General features: G+C 36.4%; 1 protein-coding gene across 6 annotated transcripts in view; it reads right to left on the reverse strand.

Moving 5' to 3' along the window:
- Positions 1-22887, reverse strand: part of LOC136847292 (ADP-ribosylation factor GTPase-activating protein 1-like) — a 149551-nt gene extending 126664 nt beyond the window's left edge. The window contains exons 1-9 of one of the 6 annotated variants that reach the window (XM_067118829.1): positions 22605-22750; positions 19045-19212; positions 16500-16613; positions 15971-16082; positions 15628-15787; positions 15302-15416; positions 14633-14743; positions 10423-10482; positions 9093-9185 (exon numbers count right to left, since the gene is read on the reverse strand). In XM_067118829.1, coding sequence (XP_066974930.1) covers positions 9093-9185; positions 10423-10482; positions 14633-14743; positions 15302-15416; positions 15628-15787; positions 15971-16082; positions 16500-16613; positions 19045-19212; positions 22605-22664 — 993 coding nt within the window. In that variant the 5' untranslated portion in view covers positions 22665-22750. Of the gene's footprint in view, positions 1-9092; positions 9186-10422; positions 10483-14632; positions 14744-15301; positions 15417-15627; positions 15788-15970; positions 16083-16499; positions 16614-19044; positions 19213-22604 lie in introns of all 6 variants that reach the window. The other 5 variants (XM_067118831.1, XM_067118833.1, XM_067118830.1 and 2 more) reach the window with 5 other exon arrangements.
- Positions 22888-26709: the final 3822 nt, after the last annotated feature.

Below are 26709 nucleotides of genomic sequence, written 5' to 3' on the forward strand. Positions count from 1 at the left end.
TACATACATACATACATAATGCAAAACTTTTATAACCACAAGACAGCGCTTAAAAATCTATATGATGCACACACACACACACACACACGTGCGTGTGTGTGTGTGTGTGTACGTGCACAAGCACAAGTGTTTAAATGTGGGCGTGCGCCCGCACGTGTCATAAAAATATCCGGCAATCAAATTTCCAGGTTCCGTCTCCTCGTCTCATATACGTGTACCAAAATTACATTTAAATATAATAAAACATGATAAACTTCAACTTACTATTTTCCTCTCTTACCTTGGAGCCCAAACACGAGAACGACACACAAGAAACATTCAAGAGAATCTGGTTAATACACATCTCAGCTGTACAAACAAGGTGCATGAGATCTTGCGTGTGCATGTGTCAAACATTTACGTGTGAGCTGAGTGTATGTGTGTGTATGTTCGAAAAACACTGAAATGGATTATAAGATAATGATGATGTGTCTGTGTGTGTGTGTGTTTGTGTCTGAAAAACACTAAAATGAATCATGAAGTGACGATGTGTCTGTCAATAAAATGTTACAGTTTTATTTTTTTCCACGGTAAACTACAGCTGAAACCATTAAAAATAAAATTCAAAATTGAAGCGTCCTGTATTCTCACATCCAGATCAATCGAAGGGGGAAATGTTCTATTTTTAACACCGGAGTTTGGAGTTCCAAGAGCTCCCTCCCAACGCAGGTTTGCTCCTCAAAGCACAAAGACACATCCGATCGTCGCCTCCGATAATGTCATCCGCACCTGACGAAGGAGGGCGCCAGAATCCCGACGAAGTCGTAACCTTTGCACCCTTTCTTTCCGCGGCACGACACAAAAGGCACCATGCAACTCCCATCCTTGGGGGGTGACTTCCCACGGAAAAAAAAATAAATAAATAGACGATGTCAGTCTATCAGTCAATCACAAGGGCGTGCAACTAACTTTCAGGTGGCAACGACCCATGGCGCACATTGCACAATACCCCAAAAATCCTCGGCTCATGGGGCAAATATAAACAAATAAAAAAAAAAACACATGATCCTGCATCCGTGATACGAAATCAGAGGAGGTCCTTTTGTCAGGACTCCGACGACAGAGAGAGAGATAGAGAGAAAAAGCTTCGAGTTCCTCTCTCACTCCCTCTCTCTCTAACTGGCTCGTCTCACTCTCCCTCTTTCTTCCTCTCTACCTCTCTCTCTCTCTCCACCTCCCTTTTCTATACCTGCGTCTCTCTCTCTCTCTCTCTCGCTCAGCTCCAACCCACAACACAGCCACACCACTACTGACTGAACTGTCTCTGAAGAACTAGGGAGAGAGAGAGACCGCCCGTGGAACTCCTCCCTCTGACCCAGCCGGGGTGCCTCCCCGTGATGCCTCTCTCTCTCTCTCTCTCTCTCTCTCTATACACCCCGCCCTCTTGTTGATTCCCCCCGTCACTCCCATCCCATCCGCCAACCGCCCACGACCTGCCTAATAATCCCGCTGTATTCTCTCCCACCGATATCAAACGGAAAAACAAAGAGACTGTCTCGGGGGGGGAGGGGGGGGGATAAAAAGAGTGAGAGATCGCTTTCTGCATTTAATGACAGTTCATTCATTTCTTTGTGCGCGAGTTACGTTTCCCCATTAAACGAAAGGTGGAGAAGTAAGAATGGACACCGATAACATCCAGAAACTCGATAATCCATTGGGGCCACGTGGAATGAAGTTAAACCCGGGGGAGGAGGGGGTTCGGCATCGTTTTCCCTATCGGTTATAATGCAAGTCGACTGGCTGCTCGTCGATCAAAAGTCGACTGTATTCGACGGTGTTTCCGAGAAATGCCGGACAATCAACAAAATGATCGGGACGTATTTATATCAAAACGCGCTCATGCAACTAATTCCTTTGTCTCATGCCTGCGTCGTGCAACCAACCAAACCCCTCTCCTCTCTCTCTCTCTCTCTCTCTCTCTCTCTCTCTCTCTCTCTCTCTCTCTCTCTCTCTCTCAGCATCTATCGAGTCTTGCTATAAATAGCAACAGTGGTGGAAATACGGAAATCACCGAGATGCGTCGCTCATGAAGTGCAAAATGGCTGTAAAAATTCATCACTGATCACTGCTTCCTTCTATACAGCGCCCCAAGACATGGCAGGTGTAGAACATCGATGGTAGTGTCATTACGTTACGTTACGTTACATTACATTACATGAGAGAGCAGTGGACAAACTCCCTGTATGAGTTAAAGTGTTACTTGAAAATGTATCATTATTATTATTGTCTTAGTTTCAATACCTCTGACGTTTCGACGAGCGCGCTCTGCGGTCATTTACAAAGAGTGAATGGACTGACATGTGTCAATAATAATAATAATAATATTATTATTATTATTATTATTTTTATTATTATTATTATTATTATACATTTCTACAGAACACGTCAACAAGCCAAGAAAGCTCCTATGGAATTGAATACCCTTATCAGAAAAAAAAACTAGGAGGTAGAAATTAATATATATAAGAACAAGTCTGAAACCTGACTGGATGTTATTGGTAACAAGTAACCATAAAGGAATCAGCAATGAAAATAAATTCGAGCTCATATAAAAAAATAAACAAAAGGAGAAATAAAACATTGCATCTCTAGCAAGAAAATGCGAGTCTATGAAACTCATAGTACGGAGGCAATGGCACTGGCCCAGAATTTGAAAACATTGGCTATATAGTGATGACGTCAAGCAAATGAGGTACCTCAGATAATTATCTACTGCAAGAGCTTAGAGGCTCTGCTCTCTCTCTCTCTCTCTCTCTCTCTCTCTCTCTCTCTCTCTCTCTCTCTCTCTCTCTCTCTCAGAAGTTACACCACACACTACCCCTGCTGCCTTTGGACTGCTTTCCATGAAGTGACTTCAGCCTTCCATTTTCTACCTCCCACAGTATGTTTGTAGTCCAGGTTGTTTATCTGTCTGTTTGTCAGCTAGACTAAATTAGAAGTTGTCTAAGTTTTTGCAAAATCTAAGAAAATTAGGCCTCTTGATTGGCGACAAGCAATAAGATTTTGGGAACGATCCCATCAGGACACGGGATCTTTTGGAGGGGAAGGAGGATTGCCCAGCTTTGGCATAAGTTTGTCGTCAACCAACACTATTGCTGATTTTGTATTTGCCGACAGTTTCCTTTATGGTCCTTGAATGTTTTATATTTCTTAGAGATTTCCTTGTCTTTTATTCCATCGAATGTCTCTCCTCAATCGATTAAATCTTGTAATAGCTGTGTTAGGAATGTTTCTTCTTGTATGACAGTGGTATCCTTCACTCTTACAGCTAATCGAAATAAAAATCAATCTACTTTGACTCTTCCACTCTTCTACGTTTTCAGTTGCTTTCTGATCTTGAACATAGCGCTCAATATTTTCACTCACTGCAAATTAAAGAATTTCAGTAATGCTTTTCCCTCTCCAAAGCTGCATCCTCCCATCACACCCTCAAAACAAACTCTGTTCCAATAGTCCCACAATAAGCAATAAAATCTTCCAAAAACTGGCTTCACAGCAACAGACTTGGAATAAGAGACTTTATCAGACAAACTTGGGTAGGTAATATACCTTATGTGCTTTGAATGTGATGGCCAGGAGTGGATTCTACTTAGCAGTGTATAACTGAGGAAAACCAAAAGGGAATGGTGTTTTGCAGTATGCATGACATGGAGAGAGATTTTCTCTCCACCCTGCGAACAAAATTTATCGCAAGCATTCTTTGTGATCTTTGTTCATCTTATGCATCCTTTATGAATGTGATATAACCGCATCCTCACTTACATAATACTCAAGTTGTTTCCATCCAAATTTATAGCTTGTTTTGACTTATATCACAACTTGAAAACTATCAGACTTGGGCACATCGTAATGTACAACATATACCACTAAAGTACGTAAGAACTATAAACCTACTAGCCAGTCCAATATAAAAATTAATGCTTAAATGATTAAATGAAAGCAAAATGTATGACTTGGGACCATCTGGAATAAAATGCGATTTCTTCAAAACAGTGGAGGGTTGGCCAGAGTACTCTACAGTAAATTAAAACGTGAGGGAAAGGTGCCAGGAGTGTGAGAAGAAGAATATTACAGCAAGAATAAACAAAGAGAAAGGTGATGCTCTAGTATAAGAGAAGTACTGATGAAAAAGGAAGATGATGCACGATCAAACATATGAAAGTGAAAAAGGAAAAGTTGAGAATAAAAAAATGAGAAAGTCAGTTTTTTCATGACAAGTTTACCCCGAGAGATGATCATTATAATGACATAACTACAGGATATTTAACAAGCAAAAGATAGACAGATCATATATTCATGGATCTCAAGAAAACACTTAGCAGAGTACCAAGTCAAGCGATCAGATGGGCATTTGAAAGGCAGATGTTGTTGAAAAGACAATGTGCAACTGTGAGCAAGTGATGGTGCTTTATCATAACAACCTCAACAAAGGAGACAGTGGCAGGCATTTCAGAACTTGCCATAAATAATGGTGTTAATCAAGGCTCAGCAATGATTCCTTGCTGAACATCACAATATACAAAGAAATGAAGGAAAGGAGACCAATGCCATTAAAAGCAGATTCCAAGACATAGGTCTTCGAAACATGTGAAAGACTGCGAAGTGCAAATGGAAAAAAGAAAACTCCAAAATAGGTGTAAGCAAAACAAAAGGTCACAGCAACTGGAAGAGCAGCAAAGAAATTGCATTCTGGAAAGTGACCATGTGGGGTATATGGGTGAATGCAAAATTACGACAGACGGTACCTCAGGTGATGTACAGAATTTCAAACTGTAAATGCAGTAAGGTATTTTTGATGCCTGTTATGTATAAGAGCAACTGACAGTGAAGATTTATTATGGCGGAGGAGCAGGCCTCAATATATAAAACATACTGTACTGGTATGACACTGATCAGTGAGATACAATCAACAGGAACAGGCATACACGAGAACTTCGACTAGTTGGGAACTTAGGCAAAACGTGCACAAGATAGGAGAGAATGAAAAGAACTCACCAATATACAAACATGACATAAAACCATTACTGATAATATTATACATATAAAAGCAAAAAACTTGCTTGTACCAAATACGCAAATATGAAAATTCCCAATTACATCCATTTTGAGTTTGGACTAGTTTCTGGGGACGTAATGCAGCTACAACTTGAAGTCTGTATGTACACTGCATTGTTTTTGATAACTGAAAAGGTTGGCTCTATGTGCCACTGTTTATTTTTCTATTAAAATGTAGTTTATATAATATTCAATCAGTTAGCAGAAGGGTAAAAATTTGTCAACAATATTTATTCTGATTTTTATGGTGAAAAGTGGAACTTTCTCACCTGAATTTGTGTCAAAGAAAAATAAAGGAATAAATCCCACTGCCCACACAATATTTATTCTTAACACAGCATACTGTACTCTTATGGTGTCAGCTGAGAATTTCTGCAGTAAAATTTAACACAGTATTTGTGTCCTACACAATGGGAAATCAGTATGCAGTATTACAATGCCATCAACTAAAAATGGGAGAGCTAGTGCATGCCTCACTGATCATCATTCAACCTCAACAAATCCTACTCCATCAAGAATTTTTGGATTTATGCGATAATGTTTACACTGAACAGGGATACATGAAAATTTTGCAATTATTTCCTGAAGCAGGCAAGAACATTTGTGATGCTAATCTAAATATATTCAAGTTCTGGAATCTTCTAAATTGAGATTGGGGAGTTAAAATATGTTTTGACTACAAAAATATGTCATATCTCACTTTAAATCCTGAGAGGCATTGCCTTGATAAAAATGAGGAATTTAGAAGGCATTTTCTAAATAATAATGAGGAATGAAGGCATTTCCTAATTAAAAATGCAGAAAGAAAGCATTTTCTAATTAAAAATGAGGGATTCAGAAGGCATTTCTAAAAAATAGGAGGAATTTACAAGGCATTTTCCTAATAAAAAATAAGGACTTTAGAAGACATTTCCTTAATATGTCCATTGAGTTCTGTTAACATGCTGCAGAGTAGTTGCAGATGAAGGCTACCACAAGCTCAGGGAAACCGCTTCTGACATCCTTTAAGGCAATTTCCCTGTAGCTTCCTATTCACTTTGTGAACTTGGCTTGAGAATCATATGCATGATTTTAAGCAGATGATTCCATACTTTTACAAATGTTACATTTTTACAACAAACAAGTTTTCTAATCTCTTAATAAATATCCAGCAAAAATCAGGGAAATGCCCATTTCTTATCACATGTATTGCCACTATGAATTTCTTTGCAGATTTTCTTGCATCATTTCTACATGAAAACAAAACTTTCACCCAAAAAAGCATTCGTTATAACTAGTTATTTTGTGTATGTGGAGTTATCCAAGATGCTTCAGCCCCTCTTGAAGAGGGGGGGAAGAAAAAAGCCAGTCATCCAGTCTTATTGAACAGGAGCAAATTGCAGTGTCTACAGCAGCTATACGATGCACTGTTCACCTGTCTTTAATAGCATCCGATACTACTGCAAACGCCCTGAATCATTTTTAGTTTTCAGCACTCTTTTTTTGCATATTGCCATTTTTCGTTGTTATATTTTTCTTTACAGTAAAAAATTGCAAGGTAATTTTCCAATGATATTCTGAAACAGGTGGTATAATAAAAAACTGAACGGCTTGCCAATTCTGAATGGTAGTTTACTACGATATTACCGAAGTGCAAACTGTTTTGTTTGAAGAGATGAGCACCTAGTGCTATTACGCTTCAAGTCTAAGAGTGCCTGTTACTCAAAAACGACTGAGTGGTCCGTACTGTCTCCAGTTAATCAGAATTGATTGAGTGGTCCGTACTGTCTTAAAAGCTAGCTGTTATTTCGCTACCAACTTCAGGGTTTTCATTATCATATTCTATGATTAGGTTCCTTAGTAAGGCATAAGAATGTATAATAGTTTTGCACCTTCTTTGTTTCCAGTAACTGATGTTATTGGTTTGGAGTAACAAAACCATTGACAATACTGACAGTTTCATACTCTGTCTTATTTCCCCTTGTAACTTTTGCTTTGCCTTATAAAGCACATGGTTTATATGCAGTGTTCTGCTTTAGTATACAGTATTGTGTTAAATATTTGTGAATTACAACATACTGTATTCTAGGTTTATTCTAATGATGACAAAATTATGGCATATGGCATTTAACTGTCATGGCTTGCAATGTCTAAGTGTCCAGCACAGTGGGAAGCCCACATTTATTAAGCAATAAATTTGTCAGGATGGCTCATCCAGAGTATGTGAATGACCACTTAAAATACAATATAACCACTACTGTTTCAACTTGGGCTATCTCTCCAATGGTGGAGGAAATAAACCTGTTCCCTACAGTAAGTAGTAGACAGAGCTCTGAGACAGTCGCATTTTGCTTTCTTTCATCACAGTCCCATTATTTGCTTTCTACTAGTGGATGTGTGTGGAAAAATTTGTATATGAACTAATTAATTTTCAGCAAGAATCCTCTGCTGTTATTCATCAAGATTTCTCATTCTTCAAGTGGGGGTGCTAACTAGGATGCTGGGCTCTTTCCAAGTGCAACCATCAGCCACTCTTGCTCTTCTTCCCTGGTCCTGTTCCTTATGTTACCTGGTTGACCATCCAGAACTACTGTACTCCCATTCCTCAGAGCACACATCATTTACACATTTATACAGTATTAGGCCTGAATAAGGTGTTAAATATTTATTTCTTGTCAGTAAGAGGGTTATAAGTCACAGAACAAATGGCCAAACCATTATGGGTGGGGCACGAAAAGCATTCTTGCTCAGGCAATGCCACCCACTGTGGAGTTGCTAAACTATGCTGACAAAACCCAGAGGAGGTTCATCGCTCTTTAGATCTATCATCTTCATCAACGTAATCCTAATTTCCTTAACAGATTATGGGATTCTTTAGAAAGTAGGCTCTCAAAAGTTAATTGCCTAAACTATACTACACATTTAGATTACTAGCTGGTCTATACGCTTCTTACTTTTATTTAACTTATCGAGGTTTTTCACGAACACAATTCCCAGTACATCTTTGAGCAACATGGGTTCTGATGCACAAGATTAATCCAGGTGCTTCCATATGGATCATTTACGCCTTAACTAGCAAATTCTACATATTTTTTCTTCACAGCACCTTATCATCATTTTTACTTATAAACACACAAATGCATGCCAGTTGGTCCTTCCAATCTAAATAAAGATTTTTAACAGGTCTGTAACAGCTCAAAATTTCTTTTTAAAAAATTCTTAACATGGTATAAAAACCAGTTAAGTACTTAAAATGACAGTTCCAACCTCTCAACTCCACTAATACTAGTAACCGTTTGACAACACAAATAATGAGTATGACAGAATCTGAAAATGACATTTGGCCCCTCCCCCAACACACACATTACTACTGGCTGACTTTCATTTCTTTCCTTTCAAGAGAGACTGAAACATCTGGGGGACAATTCCAAGAGCAAGTGGGTGCTTAGTATTAGTACTAGATTTGCATGAAATTACAAAGTAATATTTTTTGTAAAAAAATTATAGTATATAATATATATATATAAATGATTTTTTCACTGATAATCAATATGCAAAAGTCTGAGATGATAGTTCACCACTCCAGACAAACAATGTCACAAACTCGACTACATATATATTTTCATGTCAATAAACGAATAAGATAACGAGCATTGGCCTTATGAATCAACTTTAATACGCACTAAGGATTCAGCCAAACAGAAATAACTACGTACTATACCAGCATACGTTTACTGCTGAATAGTTAACAGGGTGCTATATCTAAAAAAATTCTTATAAGGGGTACTAACGAAAAAAGTTCTTGTCAGTGTTTAATCTGCAATACTTTGCAGCAGAGGGCAGTGTGAGACATTACGTAAAAACTAAAGTATGCACTAATCTGGAGGGTAATGTTTCCAGTTACAGAAGCAGGAATCTCTCTCTTTTCCTAATTTTTCCCCTATCTTGGAAAGTTCTAATTACTTGTTGGTACATCTGTCATTCACAGTAAATTACAAGGGGTCAAGCCTACATCATACCTCAGTTTCTTCTTTCTTATCCTCTTTTTCACTCTCCTGTGGCCAATCAGCGCCACTGAGTACCGAGACAGTTGTTGTTATACTAGAGAGAGACTGAGAACAATTAAACTTGGTTAGAAGAAGGAAGTAAACAACATGACTGCAATGCAATGTAACAAATTGCTTTTGTCTTAAAAGCTGTGATCTTTCTACAATGTTTATCTAAGGGGATTTGCCAATACCCCTTAGATAAGCCAGTCTTACTAAAATCCTTGCTATAAACTTTGCTGATATTTTAAATGGCCCTTGGCACAATACATGATACCTAACTGGACCTCAGTTTGTTCATATTTTTGCTGTTCACCTGAAGTCCAATAACAAAAGTTTTTGATGCCAAAAAAGAAAATTTATTAAAATTAAATCAATCCTGAATCTTTTCATTCTCCCTTCAATTACGACACCGATTTATTGCATGAACTTTCTGCAATGAGAACAAAGTTTGTATCCTACAACACTAAAATTACACTGCAATTTCTCATTGTTCTTAACATTCTAGTTCTGACGATTATATGTATGATGATAATTTAAACCAAAACTAAACTCAGACTTTTCCAAATTATCATAATGTATTTATCATCACCATTTCTAATGGACAAGAGATAACTTCCTTAATTATTCTCACCTTTGGGAAGATGTGCCTATAGTTTACCCACAGGAAACCATAGTATCAAACAAACTTAACATGTGTTTAAGGACTTGCTCTTTTCCTTAGCACAAATACTCTGTTCTATTACCCATAAGATACTTATAAGACATTCAGTTTGATCAATATTTTCATCAGTAAGGGTGTTTTCAGTATTTCCACTGAAAGGACATGGAAATTTTACCAACAGTTGCACTGCAATTTTAATCACTTTGAGACTGTGAATCAGCAGTTTCCTTTTCTATCATGGGAAGCAAAAACTCATAAGTGACAATTTTCAAGCTATGGACACCACGGAAAAGTGTTTAATATCTAAACACACAAACTTGCACAAAGAGAAATGCACATGTACTCAGACACACCCCCACAAAGAGAAATGTACATGTACTCAGAATGCACGTTCGTTCCAAAGTACAAGTTCTGTACTTTATAATTCATTTTTAAAAAAGACAACCAATGAGTCTTACCTACCTGAAGTCATTAATCTTTGTAACATTTCCCATTGCAGTTATTACAGTTTAAAAACTAATATATACTGGAGCAAGACAGAATCACTGTAGAACACCTGAACAAAAGCATGAACAGGTACCAGTAACAGAAGTTAACAAGCTACCAAGTGAATAAAATTAAAATCCAATCATCCCTTACCTTAGTACCAATATTTGCTGCTTGAGACCCCAGTTCCTCAAGTAGTTTTCCTTCTCGCACCTGGTAGCAACAACATAACAGAATCAGCAAGACATAGACATGCTCTAAAATTGGTCAACCCAAGGGTTTATGAAATCTACTAAGAAAAAGAGACTATACATGTAATACAGCAAGCATCTCAAATAAAAGTAAAACTTGCGTAGTATGAACATCATCCAGTAATCTGTAACATTTTCATGAAAATGGAAAACTCAAGGTCAAATAAACTAAAACTTCCAAGAATTCCATAAAGGGGGCAAAGTACAGCACAAATTCATAACATGCACTCTAGCATGTAATATATATTGCCAATCTGCAACTCAGTTTAAAATCTACTGTTGATTATTTATAGAATATCAAACACCTATGTACAGTATTTAAGGAAGCTACTTATCTGAAATTTAATCAACATCACACAAATGAAATAAAAATAAAAATGTTGACGCAAAGTAAAATAAGCATTCATGGCTACACTAAAGGTAAACCTCCACACTCCTATACACAGAACAGTTTGGCAACCAGAAATTTTTTCTAAATCAAATTTTCTCTCATCGTAACAATGAACTGCATTATTCTATACCTGAAACATAACCTCACTCAAGCAGAGACCTTCATGCGCACTTTACCAATCAATAGATCCAGACTCCTACTGACTGACTGCCTCAAAATCAATTACCAAACTCTCATCAAGAAGGAACAAAATACTCCACAAGCAGGACTACTTCCCTCTGTGTACCTAAGGTGTGCAGACACTTCCCTCTGCGTACCTACGCAAGGTGTGCAGACACTTCCCTCTGTGTGCCTAAGCAAGGTGTGCAGACAATCTTAATAACCACAATATGATAGCAATAACCTGCTCTTTTTACTTAAGTTACTGTGGAGTAAAAATTGTTCTTCCTTCTATGTTAAAACATACTGGACGAGACAGTACCCTGTACAGTATTTGCCGCTCTGCAGGTAAGAAACTTAGTCCTTTCACACTAATACAATGCCAAATGAGTGTCATTAGAACTTTGCATTGTGTATCAGTATCTCTGAATTAGAATTCTGTTCACATAATCATAATTAAAATCTTAAAAATTTCAACACAAATAACCTTAGTGTAATTACTTTCGCAGCTGTATGGACCTCTCAGTGGAAAATAGACAAAAACTTACAGTAAGCTAAACAATATATCCATAAAATGCTTTTTCCCTCTATATTTAATAGTGCACTTCTTTTCATATTTCTATTTAACACAATTTTTCAGTTTTTGCTTTTATTATGTTGACTGTCTGTCTCTTCATCTCCATTTATTTCTCAATACATCAGCAAGTAGCAGTGTAATTTACATTTGGCATACCTCACATGGTACAACATAATGGCGCAATGTAGTCTGTCATCATCAGCTAAGCTGTCCCTGAAAATTAACTCTTATTTCAGCATCTCCACTCTCAACATGTTATCAACTGTAAGTTTCTTTAACACAGTGTTTAGCACCTTTCGTCTGGTTGAACTCCAACACTGCTGTTCCCTTAAGGTTTTTCTCCAAAGCCATATCCTCAAATTTAATAACCAAAAACCAACTTGAGTACTGTACGTCCCATCATACTCATTTAGGCAGCCCCCTACATGTATTAACATCTAACATTAGTACAAATTTACTCCATTTGACATCCTTCACTAAGATTTTCTTCTTCTCATCTCTGCTTTGCAGGAAACATGATACTCGGAATACATGCATAACCTCCTTTCCCCAACCATAACATGAACCAAGATACTTTTATTTACTTGTATTCTTTTCATTTGTCAAACCTGCAATCCACTGGAAATCATATTCTCCATGTCACAACCAACTGGTCTTGATCCTGCTCTTTTAAAAATATTTTCACACTTCCTCTTGCCTTCACACAGATAAAATCTACCAATACAATTACCTTTCACACAAAAAAATACCTAAAACTATTCTTCTGCCTCCCTAAAACTGTAAAAACTACGACCTATTCACTGATGATATAAGCTTATTTGTGAATGGTCTTCACATCATTTTGTAATCAAGTACACATACTTCATAACAACTATTCTGAGGTTAAAGCTACATATATTTCCTATGCGGTAACAATAGAGAATCAAAATAAAAGAGGAAACTTACATAAAACTTTCTACTGCACCACACTTTTAACGTCAGCATGCTTAGGAAAATTTAGAAAAGAAACGTCCTAAAGCCTATACTTTATGAACAAAACAACAATAGTAGAGTATTTGAGTAGCAAGCAAAGCATACATGAATAGTACGGTTGTGAGATTTTCTATATGGCAAACCATCTTTTTTATGCATCTTTGTGGAAATTAAACTTCTGTTTACACAATGTATATCCAAGATCTTTGTCAGAATAGAATTCCAAACAAACTTAAGGATGACATTCTCCTCAGCATTTGCAATGGTGGTTACCCTACAGATGTAAAATGTTGAGCTGAGAAAGGCCAAATGCACAACAGAAAAACAACTGGAATGAGCCTTGTTGCCTCTACTGAAGTATTAATCCTTAACAGCCTCAGAAAATACTGAACCAAAAAGCCACCATAATTATAAGACAATCATAACATGAAATAGTATGCCACAAAATATTTGCATATGAAAGACTAACATCTACCACAGCACTTTGTAGAATGTGGTAGGTGGTTGTTCTTTCATATGCAAATATTTTGTGCAGAGTATTTAAGAAAGTAATACACATCCTTGCCATTTTTTCATCAGCTACACTATCACTGTTAACAAAACAATTTAACATGACCACTGAGTTAACATTCTTTGTTCTTGCTGAACCATTCTGTAAATTGCCACTTCTCAAAACATTGAAAATTCTGACAAAATTCACAAATGCATCAACTGTGACACCTTCTGTTTTGTATTAGTTATCTGTTTATGTGCTCTTCCCACCTGGCTGCAAACCAATAATGTAACACACTACTAAAATTTGAGGAATGGACATCTCAGAAGACAAGACAGACAAACTATGGCTTTCCAACAACATAGTAGCAATATTTAAAATAGATTTTTTTGTAGTTCACTAAAAATTTACAACTTACTTCTGATTACTATCAACAAGAATTGTTGCCATAAAACAATGATTTTCTGTCTGTCTCATCACAAGACCCAACATTCTGTATAGTCTACCTTAAAAAGGAAAAATGGGAGAACTCCTTGTCAAGAAAAAGTCATCCAACTGAAGACAGTCTCAAGAAGCCACTCATGAACGTTCACAGCATTCGAGTCATAAGGCATATGAATCACAGCACCGGAACTTCAATAAGCACCTTTAATTATCAATCAAAAACTCAAGAAGAGACATCTACAATTAAGAATCCAACACAGACAGTCAGCAATGCCTATGAGTTTCACGGCAAGGAAGCAGCAGGAAGATAATCTAACAAATGAAGAAGCTGTAAAGAGATGGGGGACCAATGGCTGGAAAATAAACTGAGATCTCGGAGGGCTACAGATGAAGATCTACACCAGATAGATATTCAGGCAAGGAGTGGACAAGACAGATGAGCACAGCAAGAACTTATCATTGTGACAATCTTACACCAAAATACTGATACACTGATGAGGGTAAAATTTCCAATTTCACAATATTTTCTTATCATCATTATTATTAATAAATAGTTTAACCAGACTACTGAGTTAACAATATTAACACTCACAAGGTTATTTCTAATAATTATATCAATCTTACTTAAAAATTTAAACCCCTAAAAAACTTACTGAAAATTTTGAAGATTCTGACAAAATTTCCTCCATGGATTTTCTTCCTAAACTTGAGACATTCATTATTAGTTGAAAACTGGAAAGCCCTCAAAAATATGTTATGAATAAAGAGATGAACTGCAAAATACATTCTGAGATGGGGTTATAGGTTATTCATGCAATAACTAGGGGTTACACATGTGGGGCCAATTCAAAGATAAGAAAACAATACTTTGATGTGGCAATCTATTTGGAATGGAGAACATCACATAATACTAACAAATGCCAAGAAAAAGAAAGCCGTTAAGTCTTCTATGGAACTTTATTCTGGAAAATATTTCTGGTGTTCTCTCTGACAATGTCAAAAAGTATAATCCTCTTCTGAAAAGTAACAGATCTCACAACCGTCCACTGTCATATATCAGAAAATTTCGGACTAACCTTGTCAGAGATTACGTGGCCATACTCTGTAGCTTTTTCCGCTGCTATGGAGGAATACTCTACAGCTTTTCCTGCTACTTTAGTGGCTCCTATAGAAAGCAGAGACCACCCCTGGAAAACAGTTATAAACATCAACACACACAAAGCAAGTACAAATTAGAAGTAAATTTTTCAAGTATTCATTCACCACATAGAAAACGTAACCAAAAGTTGCATTACAGTACTTCTTAAAAAATTAATTAGTTACTGGAAGCTACAATGACAGCACAATCTAAATAAGTTTTACTAATACAGAACTTGAGTCTAACTTTCAGTTTCAGCTATATATCATTAATAAACAGCTATTACATGACTCACTACAAGCAGATGTCCGTTACAAGACTCATTATCCAAAATTCTGGATTTACAATTCCTTTCAAGAACAACTTGAGAAACTTGGTGATGGGTAATTATAATCCCTTAGAATTCATAACACTTTCCTAAGTATAGTAAGAAGGAATTAACATTTTACTGTAGTAACTAACCATTACTGAGATTAAATGTACACAGCTGATATCATGAATGTGGAACACATCTGCCTTCAATTCCAGACATTTAAATTGTTTACTGAAATGTTATCCTTCAACTCTTAAAAGCAGTTTCCACATAATGAGCACAAAAGGAACTTACACTTGATAAAGAGTTCACGGCAGTGTCAAAGAACTCGGTAGATGCACTCTTCGGAGGAGGGTTAGGACAGTTGCCAAAACCTGAATAGCGTCCTCCCTGAGAAGGCGGTAAATGGCTGGAAAAAAAAATTTACCATTCAATACATTATTGTTAAAATTACCAAACCACTGAGCTGATTATCAGCTCTCATAGGGCTGGCCCACTCAATACATTCTCATAGGGCTGGCGCACTCAATACATTGCTTGACATAAAGGATAAATGAGTTGAGATTCTTATCAATCATCATAATGAAAGACTCAAATGTTATTAGTCTCCAAATACTTACTCAGGCCTCTGCGCATTCTCCTCTTGTACTCTTGAAAAGAATGCTTCTGTCTGACTCTTCATGCCCGGATCCTGGTATCCTCCTTGATAACCACTCTGGTAGTCTTGATATCCACCGCCGCCACCGTAACCGTTACTACTTGATGCAAAACTATTTTGTCCTATTGGAAAAGTGACTTTTATTAACCTATTTTCTCTTAGTAGACAGTTAATGCATACAATAACTTTCAGAGACTGAAAGGTAGAAAATTCACAAGCAATACTAGTTATGGAAAACTTCCAAAGCAACCAGCAAGGGAAAAATACTTTGATAAATGAATATCACAATCTCAAAGGTGCGTTACCTGAGGATTTGAAAGCTGGCGTTGAGGTAGACTTGGGAATAGCAGTAGAGCGATGGTTACGAGCTGAGGAATTCTCAATGCTCCATGGTTTCCCTTGTGCCAGTGCAGTAATCTGGTTGGAAGATTTAATATCAATAACCAAAATGATTTTTCAGCGATGAATATGATTATGCATAAGAGCAACATATTTTCAATTATCACTAAAAAAAGGTGACTGTAATGCAAAGGTACTAAACCTTTCACTCATCACTAAAAAAGGTGACTGAACAATGTGCTTATTGATTCCCATTTATTAACTAAAAATTTGAGAGAGAGAGAGAGAGAGAGAGAGAGAGAGAGAGAGAGAGAGAGAGATACCCCAAGATTCAAAATGAGACATCTAGTTCCAGTTCAGATTCAAATGGGACATCTTTGAGCAGAGAGAGAGAGAGAGAGAGAGAGAGAGAGAGAGAGAGAGAGAGAGAGAGAGAGAGAGAGAGAGAATCTATACTGATGAGATAAAAGAGGTAAATGGCTTCTAAAAACAAACCTTATCCCTGTAAAGAGCAGCGGCACGTGTATTGTACTTTTGTTGCATGGGAGCATGATGGTCGTAGTCATCTTGTGATTTGAGGAACTCTTTGGCTCTTTTGTTGCCACCAACCTGTATGGAAAAATTAAAAATTAATCCAAAATTTAAATAATAAAAGTGCATCTTCTGCTGCCACCAACCTGTATAAAGAAAAAAAATTAATCACAAATGAAAAAAATAAAAGTGCATCTTTTGTTGCCACCAACCTGTATGAAGACACAAAAATTAATTCAAAATTTAAAATGTAAAAAATCTTTTTGTTGTTACTAACCCACGTGAAGAAAAAAAATTTATCCAAAATTTAATAAGATAAAAGTGCAGCTATGATTCATACTAATCACTCTCCAAAGTATATGTAGTACACTACTGCATTAGCTACATAAGCCACAATGCATTAATAACTCTGACAATGCAGTGCACAATATATGTACTGTAATCTTCAATGTGTTTTGTACTGCTTATTAGTTTGTGAATTATGAGAATTTATCTCATAAAACTATAGCTTTACTATTCCACAGGGATGTAACATGAGTACCTTATACAGTATGATGCAGATAGCACTGAAGATTCTTTGTAGTGTCCCTCAGGACACTGGCTGCAATGCTTTCATCATTTTATATTACATCTTCTCCCTCTAGTTTTTTCCCATGCAACTGTCCAATTTTTCGATTTTATTTAAGCTCTTCAATGAATGAATCATGAACTTTAGGCTATAAAGCTTGGTAGTGGGCACTTTCAGCCATTCAGCACTTAAGACGGTGAAAAGAGGGAGTCAGAATGGTTGGACACAAAGAAGGCAAAACTGGGAGACAACCCATAATAGTGCTATGAAATAAGAGAGGCTGGACAGCAAGAGGGAGACTGGAAAAGGGAATGCAGGTCAAGTAAGACTAAAAAGTGGGTGCATAGGGAGCCAAAGATGCTGCAAACACTTCAGCAATGCTTAAAATGCATCAGATGACAGTACTAACTACTTACAGGGACCTCTACCCTTCTCTTCACCTATAATTTAAAATCAAATCCTTTGAGTAAGCTCTCTGGGAGGCTGGATATGTGACTCACTGATCTAATAAAACTTTTTACAATAAAAATGTGGCCTTGAAAGACTGGTTTTGTATTACTAAATTACTAGTATTTCAAATATGGTTGCAAAGTATTTTATGTATAAAAATTAATATATGTTAATCAAGGATTACATACATGACTGTGCCTTGTGTTCTGTAATTAGCTAGTAGGTAGTACTTACTTTCCAACCACTTGGCCCCCAAGCACTTTCATTTCTTCAATTTTCATTTTATTTTCCTGTCTCTTCCCACTAGGCAGTTTAAATTTTCAAGCTTTTCTACTCTTATTTTTAACAGGCAGCCCTTTTCTGTGTAAAATTTTGACTGAATGGAGACTGCTCGAGACTTACGGCCTACTCAAATTACAGTGGGGTTACGGTGGGGGGTTCCATTCCAGCAGCCTGCCATAAGTCGGAAATCACCATAACCCAAAAATCCTAAGAAAAATTTATAGCACCGGCAAGTTATGGTGTTTACGGCACCGTAATCTGGATTTCAGCACTGTAATCCAAGTACGGCGCCTAATTTATTGATGAGTATATTTGAAAAAGTGCCGTAAGTACGGATTCACCATAGGCCGAGACAGCCATAACCTGGGGGCTGCCTGTACATCCAACTGCACTTTAAACCAAAACTGCATTAGTTCATTAACTTGAACAAGCCAAAATACAATACAAAACAGTTCTTAAAATCTATATCTGAAACAGCAAACCTGCACAGACAATAGAACACTACTGTACACACCTATTTTTGTGTTTAGATTCTATATGATCTTGGTATGACATGATATTAAGGAGCATATCTATGTTGAGAGTCTGATGTGTAAAACCACAGAATTTTGGTAAGATGACCTACTATGCTTCAATACATTTAAATTCAAATATACTTATAAGATATAATCAAAGACGACTCTAAACAAGAGGCTCCCACGAAATCAGACAGTCTTGGAAAATTACTATATTGCAATAAGGAGTATAAAATCTATTTAAGGCCTAAAACAATTTCAGAATGTACTACAAAACTGAAGGAAATAATGTCCACTAAAAAAATTAAATATTTCATAATCAAAATAAGATTTTACAAAAACATACCATCAATGTAGTACATTTAAAATGTAAAAAGCAGAAAACTACCATATGACAACATTCAGATACAAAATCTCGACTTAAAATGAAAATGCTCATAAATGCAATGCGAACGGAAGCTACCCACTGCATCTGGGACTATGAGCTAATGTTGGGAGTTACTGCTAGTATATGGAATATAAATCACCCCCAGTTACCCTTAATAAGACACAACAAACCTTAAATGAATGACGAAATAGTTACCAACATTGAAGAAATGAATGGTTACTATTTTAATAAACATGCACAGGCTAACAAGGGCATTTTATAACTTTATAAATAAAATACATAATTAAAATGGTTAAAATACAATACCTTCATCTTTTCTAACTCTATATCCTTCCATTTGTCCATAGTAATTGAGCGAACAAATGACAGATGAACACCAAGGCCACGATGCTTCCCTGAACATTCTAGGCATATCCATATTCCATACGTCACCGAAGCCCATTGGGGATTGTGGGTTCCACATTCAAAACATTGCTAGAAAGAGAAAAATTATGACCATGTTAATTCTCACTTCTCTCCAGAAGCTGAAACAAATGTAGTTTAGTCACTGAATTTAAAGAGAGCTTCCACAACGTGAAATGGTAAATTAAAAATAAATTATTGGCAAGATTTCATAAGTTTACATCACTTCATGAATCCCCACATAAAACAACTCATACTTAATCATCTCTTATCAAAGAGTATGCCTGATACTCCAATTATTCCATCTGGCTTGAATTTGGTGGTTATACTCTTTATACATGTCATCCACTGCCTCTATTATCAAGCCTAGATACAGTACTTCCACTCTCTTGATGTTCCATCCTCCCAGCTTAATTGTATTTCACTGGTCATCATCCAACTCATTTGTCATGCACAGTATTCAGTCTTTGTTCTAATCTTCATCCTTTGATTTTTAGTAGGTAGCCAGAAAAACATACCACAAGAGGATGGGCTATCACGTCAGGTACATATGAATACCTATACTATTCAAGTAATTGTCATGAGAGTTTGTACATGCAACTAAAAACTAAAATTTATTTTTCTAATAAAGAAAATGAAATCAGCAAACAGGCCTAGTCTTACTGCTTAGAACCATGTTAGGATCTAACTTCAGTTGACCATTGATTATATTATTCATCAGTTCCCAAGTAGACAACATATCCAAGGAAAGTAATTTAATCACAAAATTAAACTCACTTTCAACTTTTTTTTAATACTGGAGCATATAACAGTAGATGGGGGGCAATTCATCTAAACTATCCTAGAAGATCCAATCTAACAGACAACTTTAGACACTCGGCAAATTTTTTTACACGTGGTAATTGCATTGTTTTTAATTTCTGCTCTGCCCGCACAGCCTAATTGCACCAAACACTTCCAGTAAATTACAAGACTGCAAACAATAAACTTCATATTCATAAATGCTTCAGTTCTATTATTCAAATGGTGAGATACACAAATAGCGTATTTACTCCATACCTTCCACTTTCAAACTTCAGGTGAAGAATTACCTTTCAGTAATTTTTGGAGGGGTTGTGCCCAATTCTCTACAGGGGAAGAGTGGCCTAGGTGAGGGTACATATTTTAAATGAAGAGAGATTATGTAATGAGGGAGGCAAAGCCAAGCCCAAGGGTCAGACAAGACGGCAGAGGTGAGGTTAAGTTAACATTTAAGCTTTAAAATCATCACTCATTTTTGTAGCCCTACACATTAATTCAAGTTTCCCAAGTAGATCCCATAAATGGTCTGAGGTGTAAAGTGAAGGAGACAACTCAAAAGAATGGTTTGCTATAGTAAAGGTAGCCAAAACACACACACACACACACACACCACAACATAAATGCAGTAGCCTAGTCAATTGTCAAAACCTTCATACCTTCTATTCAATAAGAGTTCTCTAACCTAAAGTGTTAAAATTCCATAGGATGGGCCAGCAACCCCAGCTTTGTCTTATGCTCAACTCACTCAAACATCCTTGAAAGGTCTCCAACCTATATAACCGTTAAGCTCATGGGGTATATGTTACTTTTCAACTAACAATGCAATATAGCTTGAATATGATCAACAACTATTTAAGTAGATTTTAAGACTTTTTCATATAATGAAAAATCACTGCAAATACTTACTAATCACATTGGTGGTTTAGGTTACTTGGAAGCATTTCTTATCATACTCGACAATTATGTATGGAACCATTTTTGGTCCTAGCTGTTCTTCCCTAACAGTCCAAGTATTTATGGTGGCATTTACTTTCTCAACTGACCAATCGGAATTTGATTCTGCTTTTTCTAGAAAATTCCACCTCTTCTCTGACTTTTGCCTTCAGCAGTGGCTATGACAACTTGGACTGGGTGTGCGGGCTGATCTCCGATGCCTCAATGAGATTACCGTTGTCTTTAAAAATAATATGAGAAGTCATTAAAATTAACCAGGAAAAACTATTTCCCTCTCAGTACAGTAAGGAGGCCAAATGAAGTTTTATTGCCTATGAGGTTAGCAAGCTTAAAGGGACAATTTTAGAGAGGTTTCATCTGGCTCCATGGCAGATTTTGGATTTTTTAATTTACAGTCTGACAAACATTTTGAACACAGGTCAGTTATGCACAATTTATGTGTTCCAGGTGTTGCATTGCCAAGATGAGTTTTGGTTCCATAACCAAAAATCAACACATAGTGAGGGACTTGCTGAGGTTTATAAGACAATGTTGATTCAATGCAAATATCAAGTTGGTAGACTGCCTGGTGTGCTGTAGGAAGGCATAACAATTACTTAGAGTATGCAGACCAATAATGAATTGGCCTTTTATAAATTATAGCCTACTAGGTCATGTCAAGTTGGAGTGAATTCTGGGAGGATTAACACCCTAAGTCAGGTAGGCCCTGGTTTTCTAAGTTAGATTAGGTTCTCATATTACTTTAAAATGTATCACTGTGTTTCACAGTATGATGGATACAGAACTTCGTTGGGCTGAGGGAAATACACAGCCCATTCTGATCAGACCGGACCCAGTGTCCAAGGCTAGGTTAGGTTAGGAAGACTGATTAGGAAGTATTACCGTTTTTCTCATTTCTGGTCATTCCACACAAAATTCCCGCTTTCCAATTGTGGTCCCCAATTATTGTCTGGTAGATGGCAAATGTAGTTGGTTAAGTAAGCACTGCCAGCAGAAATGAATGTCAAATTAGTCAGAATAACATACAAAATGAAGAGGAAAAATTTTATTTACATTCCTACTTGATCATAGGTTTTAGGCTAGCCTAAATGACATCTCCCAGCTTACAGACAGGCTAGTTTCACAAGTTAATCAGCTTTTGACCAAACTAACCCAACCACAAAGCATGATGTTATGAAACTGTAATGCTTCCCAAACAAAGACAAAGCTAATTTATGCTAAGAAAAAGAAATTTTTATTCTCAAAAAAAAAGTCCAAAGCAATCTTACTTCTAGCCCAGTATTTCCTACCTAACCTAAAGCTACTATAAAGTTTAGTGTCCGACCAATACTTGTTCCTTTGTTTCCCAGGTTACCGACCCCCAAACACGAACCTGCCATAAGCTAGCCTAAGCTTATGCTAGTAAGAGATTTTTTATTTTTAGTTTATACAGTTTCTACGCTAATTACACTAAAATGAATCGAACAAAAAACACGCCAACTAGAGATTTATGTAGCTTAACTCCCAGCCTTTCAGCACGGCTGAAATATGGCGTATTAAGCGTCCCAACATAAATAACAGCACAAAAAGAGGTCAGGTCTTCGCCTCAAGATAGGTGAGTGGGTCAGGGTTAACCTGCAAGCTAATGCACTTCACACCTCTCGAAATGACAAAACGGTACACTTCCGGGCACTTATTTGGACTTTTCCTTCAAGAGAACAATCACTTACAGTGTTTTCATCCTTCGGCTTAATTTCTGCTAAGACTCGACGTGTCCTGGGACTTGCCATCTTGACAAACTCCCTCAAAACATTCACATCTGCCAACACAGATTGTTTACTGTCAGCTGGTATTTCAAATGAGCTTCTTTTTGACGATTTTCAATCGTTAAAATATTTTTATTTTCAATTCAAAACAGAGCGAATGTATTATAAATACTACTTTAATCTTTTTATATCTTAAATTAAGTTTTGTAAATTAATCAACGAACGTACGGTTACGCGTAACAAAGACTCTTTCTTGACTATTTGCGTCATTATTTCGTTCTTTGGCATTAATATTTTACATTTTTCTTTATGTTTTATGATAATTTTAAGTACAAGCTTTCTATAGTATTACTGTGCTATTTATATATATTAGTCTTTTCATTACCGAAAGATTATTCTAATACTGCGAGTTCCTCCTAAATAAGAAAGTGACAGCAATATGTATGCATATACATATTTTAAAAAGTGGTAACCCCTAAATCACAGCTGTTTTATAAGTAAGGCCATTAAAATCCTGACGTTTACGGGGAAAACATTACGTAATCAGTCTATTAGTTTAACAGCTGTCTCATACTTCGCTTCCTATGAGAAACATCCCACTATCTTATCTACAGGGGGCTTAGAAGCAACTATTTAATTGGCAAATCGTAAATGTTTTGGAGATGATTATTAGTTCCTCGTAAAAGCACGTTCACCAGACCCCATATATAAAATAATAATATACCTTCACACATAAACAAAAATCATCTCAATTCTATCCAGTTACTTCATGACTATCATATTGAAGACACAATGAAAATACCCCTCGATAATAATTGAGAAGATGGTTTACTGACGACCAACAGTACTCCAAACTTATCATATTTGTGTTAATAGCAATGTATAACCATAATAAACCATTTAAACCCAGTTAGTTCACTTTGCCATTGAAAGACACACATGGAGTGTACCACAGCATGTGTCACTGAAGGCCATTGGACTATGGACCTTGGAGTACACGGTAACAATAATAATCGTAGCTCATAAATGAAGTGACTAATCTGACGCTTTAATATGTCTATGGAATCTAAATTTTTCATGTAATGGCGAGGACTGCTCTTCCTATGGAAACTAGGCCTATTTGCTCGCCAAGTGAGGTGCAGCCATTTATTTCAACAGGAGATTCATCAGGGAAATTTTTGAAAAATGAAAAGGTTGTATACGTGGATTTATATATTCTGGATTAAAATACATTTTTCTGAAACGTTTTTTTAATGGAAATACTAAGGAATAATTTAACGATGTAACCTAATCTGACAAAAATACCGAACATATTATGCATTCACAATAAACGCTAAATACGAGAGAGAGAGAGAGAGAGAGAGAGAGAGAGAGAGAGAGAGAGTTTATAAGCCTGTTTGATTGCTCGGAATATTTTCTCCCTTTGCATCCAGATAAGTACTGGGTTCCTTGTCATTCAAGTTTTAGTCTAAAGCCTTCAGAAAGTCGTCGATCTTCAACGATTAGATTAGATAATACTTTTTATCTCTGACAATCAATGCTATGCCTTGGATTGACCTAATTCTCACATGAGAGAGAGAGAGAGAGAGAGAGAGAGAGAGAGAGAGAGAGAGAGAGAGAGAGAGAGAGAGAATACGTAAATAACAAAGGATATCCCTTTATGCATATTAATGAGATGTGTTGGCCTGTCACATAACGCCAAATCATTACACTGGTAAATTCTCTCTCTCTCTCTCTCTCTCTCTCTCTCTCTCTCTCTCTCTCTCTAATGAGTGAATTAGTCCAATCCACGGCAGGACATACTGAATGGCAGAGATAAGAAATATCATTTCGCAATCTAATCACAAAAGAACTGATCACTTTCTGAGTACTTTAGACTAAAACTTGTACGATAAGAAGCCCAGTAATTATTTGTATACAGCACGAGAAAAAATAAAAAAAAACAATCAAAACAAATAACACAAAACAGGCATGGAAATTATCTTTACGTTTTATTATAATAACGAGGCAATAATTGTCATTGTTTTTAGTGGCTGATAGAATGAGTAAACTCTTGTGTCAGCATGGGTTGTCACTTCTCCAACTCTCTCTCTCTCTCTCTCTCTCTCTCTCTCTCTCTCTCTCTCTCTCTCTCTCTCTATATATATATATATATATATATATATATATATATATATATATATATATATATATATATATATATATATATATATATATATTATAGTCAATACCAACCAAACTCCTTTTATGCATTCTGATGACATGTTCTGCTGTGCCATAAAACTCCGAATCATTACACTATGGAAATGACCTTCCATTAAAACATCTGAATATTTAAATCTCCATTTGGTTACCCAAGCACACCAGACAACATAAGTGACCGAAATCCAAACCGGGAATGAAAAGAACCTTTCTTGAAAAAAAAATTTAGACTTAAAATAACTAAACTGCGACACTGGTCACGTTCCCGCACACCTGAGTGTATACACACCTTTTGTCATGAAGGAGAGAATTGAGTCGATGAACAGCTGACCTTCAAACACAGAATCAGGTGTAAACACACTGATGTAAACATAATCCCCGGCCGTTTTTCTCTGAACGCTTGAAGAATAAGCACAGTGATCATATAACAGCACGACCGTTTCCCAACCGGGGATTATTTTGTTGAAAGCTTGCTCCGACGTATTCGAAGAAGCCCCGAGTTTGTAGATCTGATTTTAATTGAGACTTTCGGCTGAAAACTCTTCGAACAATCACGCTGAAATGGTTTTCCAATCGGGGGCTATTTGTTGAAAGTCTACCCCGACATAATCGAAGGAAATCCGAGTTTTGTAGATTTGATTTCACAATTTAGTAGAGATACTCAGATAAAAAAAAAGAATTCATAATAGATACAGTCACCATTCATCAAAAGACTGGTTTATTATCTCATTCATCATCAGTCTCCCGTCGCGTTGTAATCAATACAACAATAAGGCGACATCGAAGACCTGTCCCTATGTGACGCCTGCCGCGTGGAAATGAAAGTGGTTCTTAATATCGAGAGCTGAGAAGTAAAAGGAAGAAAAATATTACTAATTTTTTGTGACCGCATTCGTAAAAGAATCTTAACTCTACCTTCTAAGTAAACAGTTTTTCTAGTCATGGTGAAAATCATCATTTCGCTATCGTGCCCTGGCAACCTATCATTACTTGCCAGTGTACGATAATCAAAGCCTTTTGGTCATGAAGATCCGAGAAAGTTTACTGGGATGTGGTGGCCAGTGCCTTTGGACATCCTGGTTTTGCCCCATCACATTCGACTAGCTATCAGGTACATAATTCATTGCCCAAGTCAAGAAAAGCATATTTCGTTCTTCAGGATATGAGAGAGAGAGAGAGGAAGAAAAATAAATATATATATATATATATATATATATATATATATATATATATATATATATATATATATATATATATAGAGAGAGAGAGAGAGAGAGAGAGAGAAAGAGAGAGAGAGAAAAATATATATATATATATATATATATATATATATATATATATATATATATATATATATATATATATATATATATATACAGAGAGAGAGAAGAGAGAGAGACAGACAGACAGAGAGACAAAGGAAAATAAATAGAGAGAGAGAGAATGGAAGCAGAGAGAGGGACAAAGGAAAATAAAGAGAGAGAGAGAGAGAGAGAGAGAGAGAGAGAGAGAGAGAGAGAAAGAGGGAGGTTAAATATCTGTCCCGTGTTCTGGACAGAAATATGTAAACATTAACTCCGCATTATTTTAATGATCTGTAGATCAGACGCGTATGTAAGTCAATATCAATTCACATCATTAGAATTATGTTTGATACTTTTCGAAAACACCGCAGAATGTCATAGGTAAGTGCTGATGATCATTAAGATTACTTTAATTATTAAGATTGAGTGAACAGTAAAAATAAAATCATTACAAAAATAGTTTCATAATCAATACATCCTTCAATAAACTGTTTTTTCAAAACCATCTCCATTTTAGTCTCAGAAAGACAGACTTAGTGAAAAAATTTAATATCTTTCGATCA

This window comes from Macrobrachium rosenbergii, chromosome 16, assembly GCF_040412425.1.
Source record: "Macrobrachium rosenbergii isolate ZJJX-2024 chromosome 16, ASM4041242v1, whole genome shotgun sequence".
NCBI classification, from domain to species: domain Eukaryota; kingdom Metazoa; phylum Arthropoda; class Malacostraca; order Decapoda; family Palaemonidae; genus Macrobrachium; species Macrobrachium rosenbergii.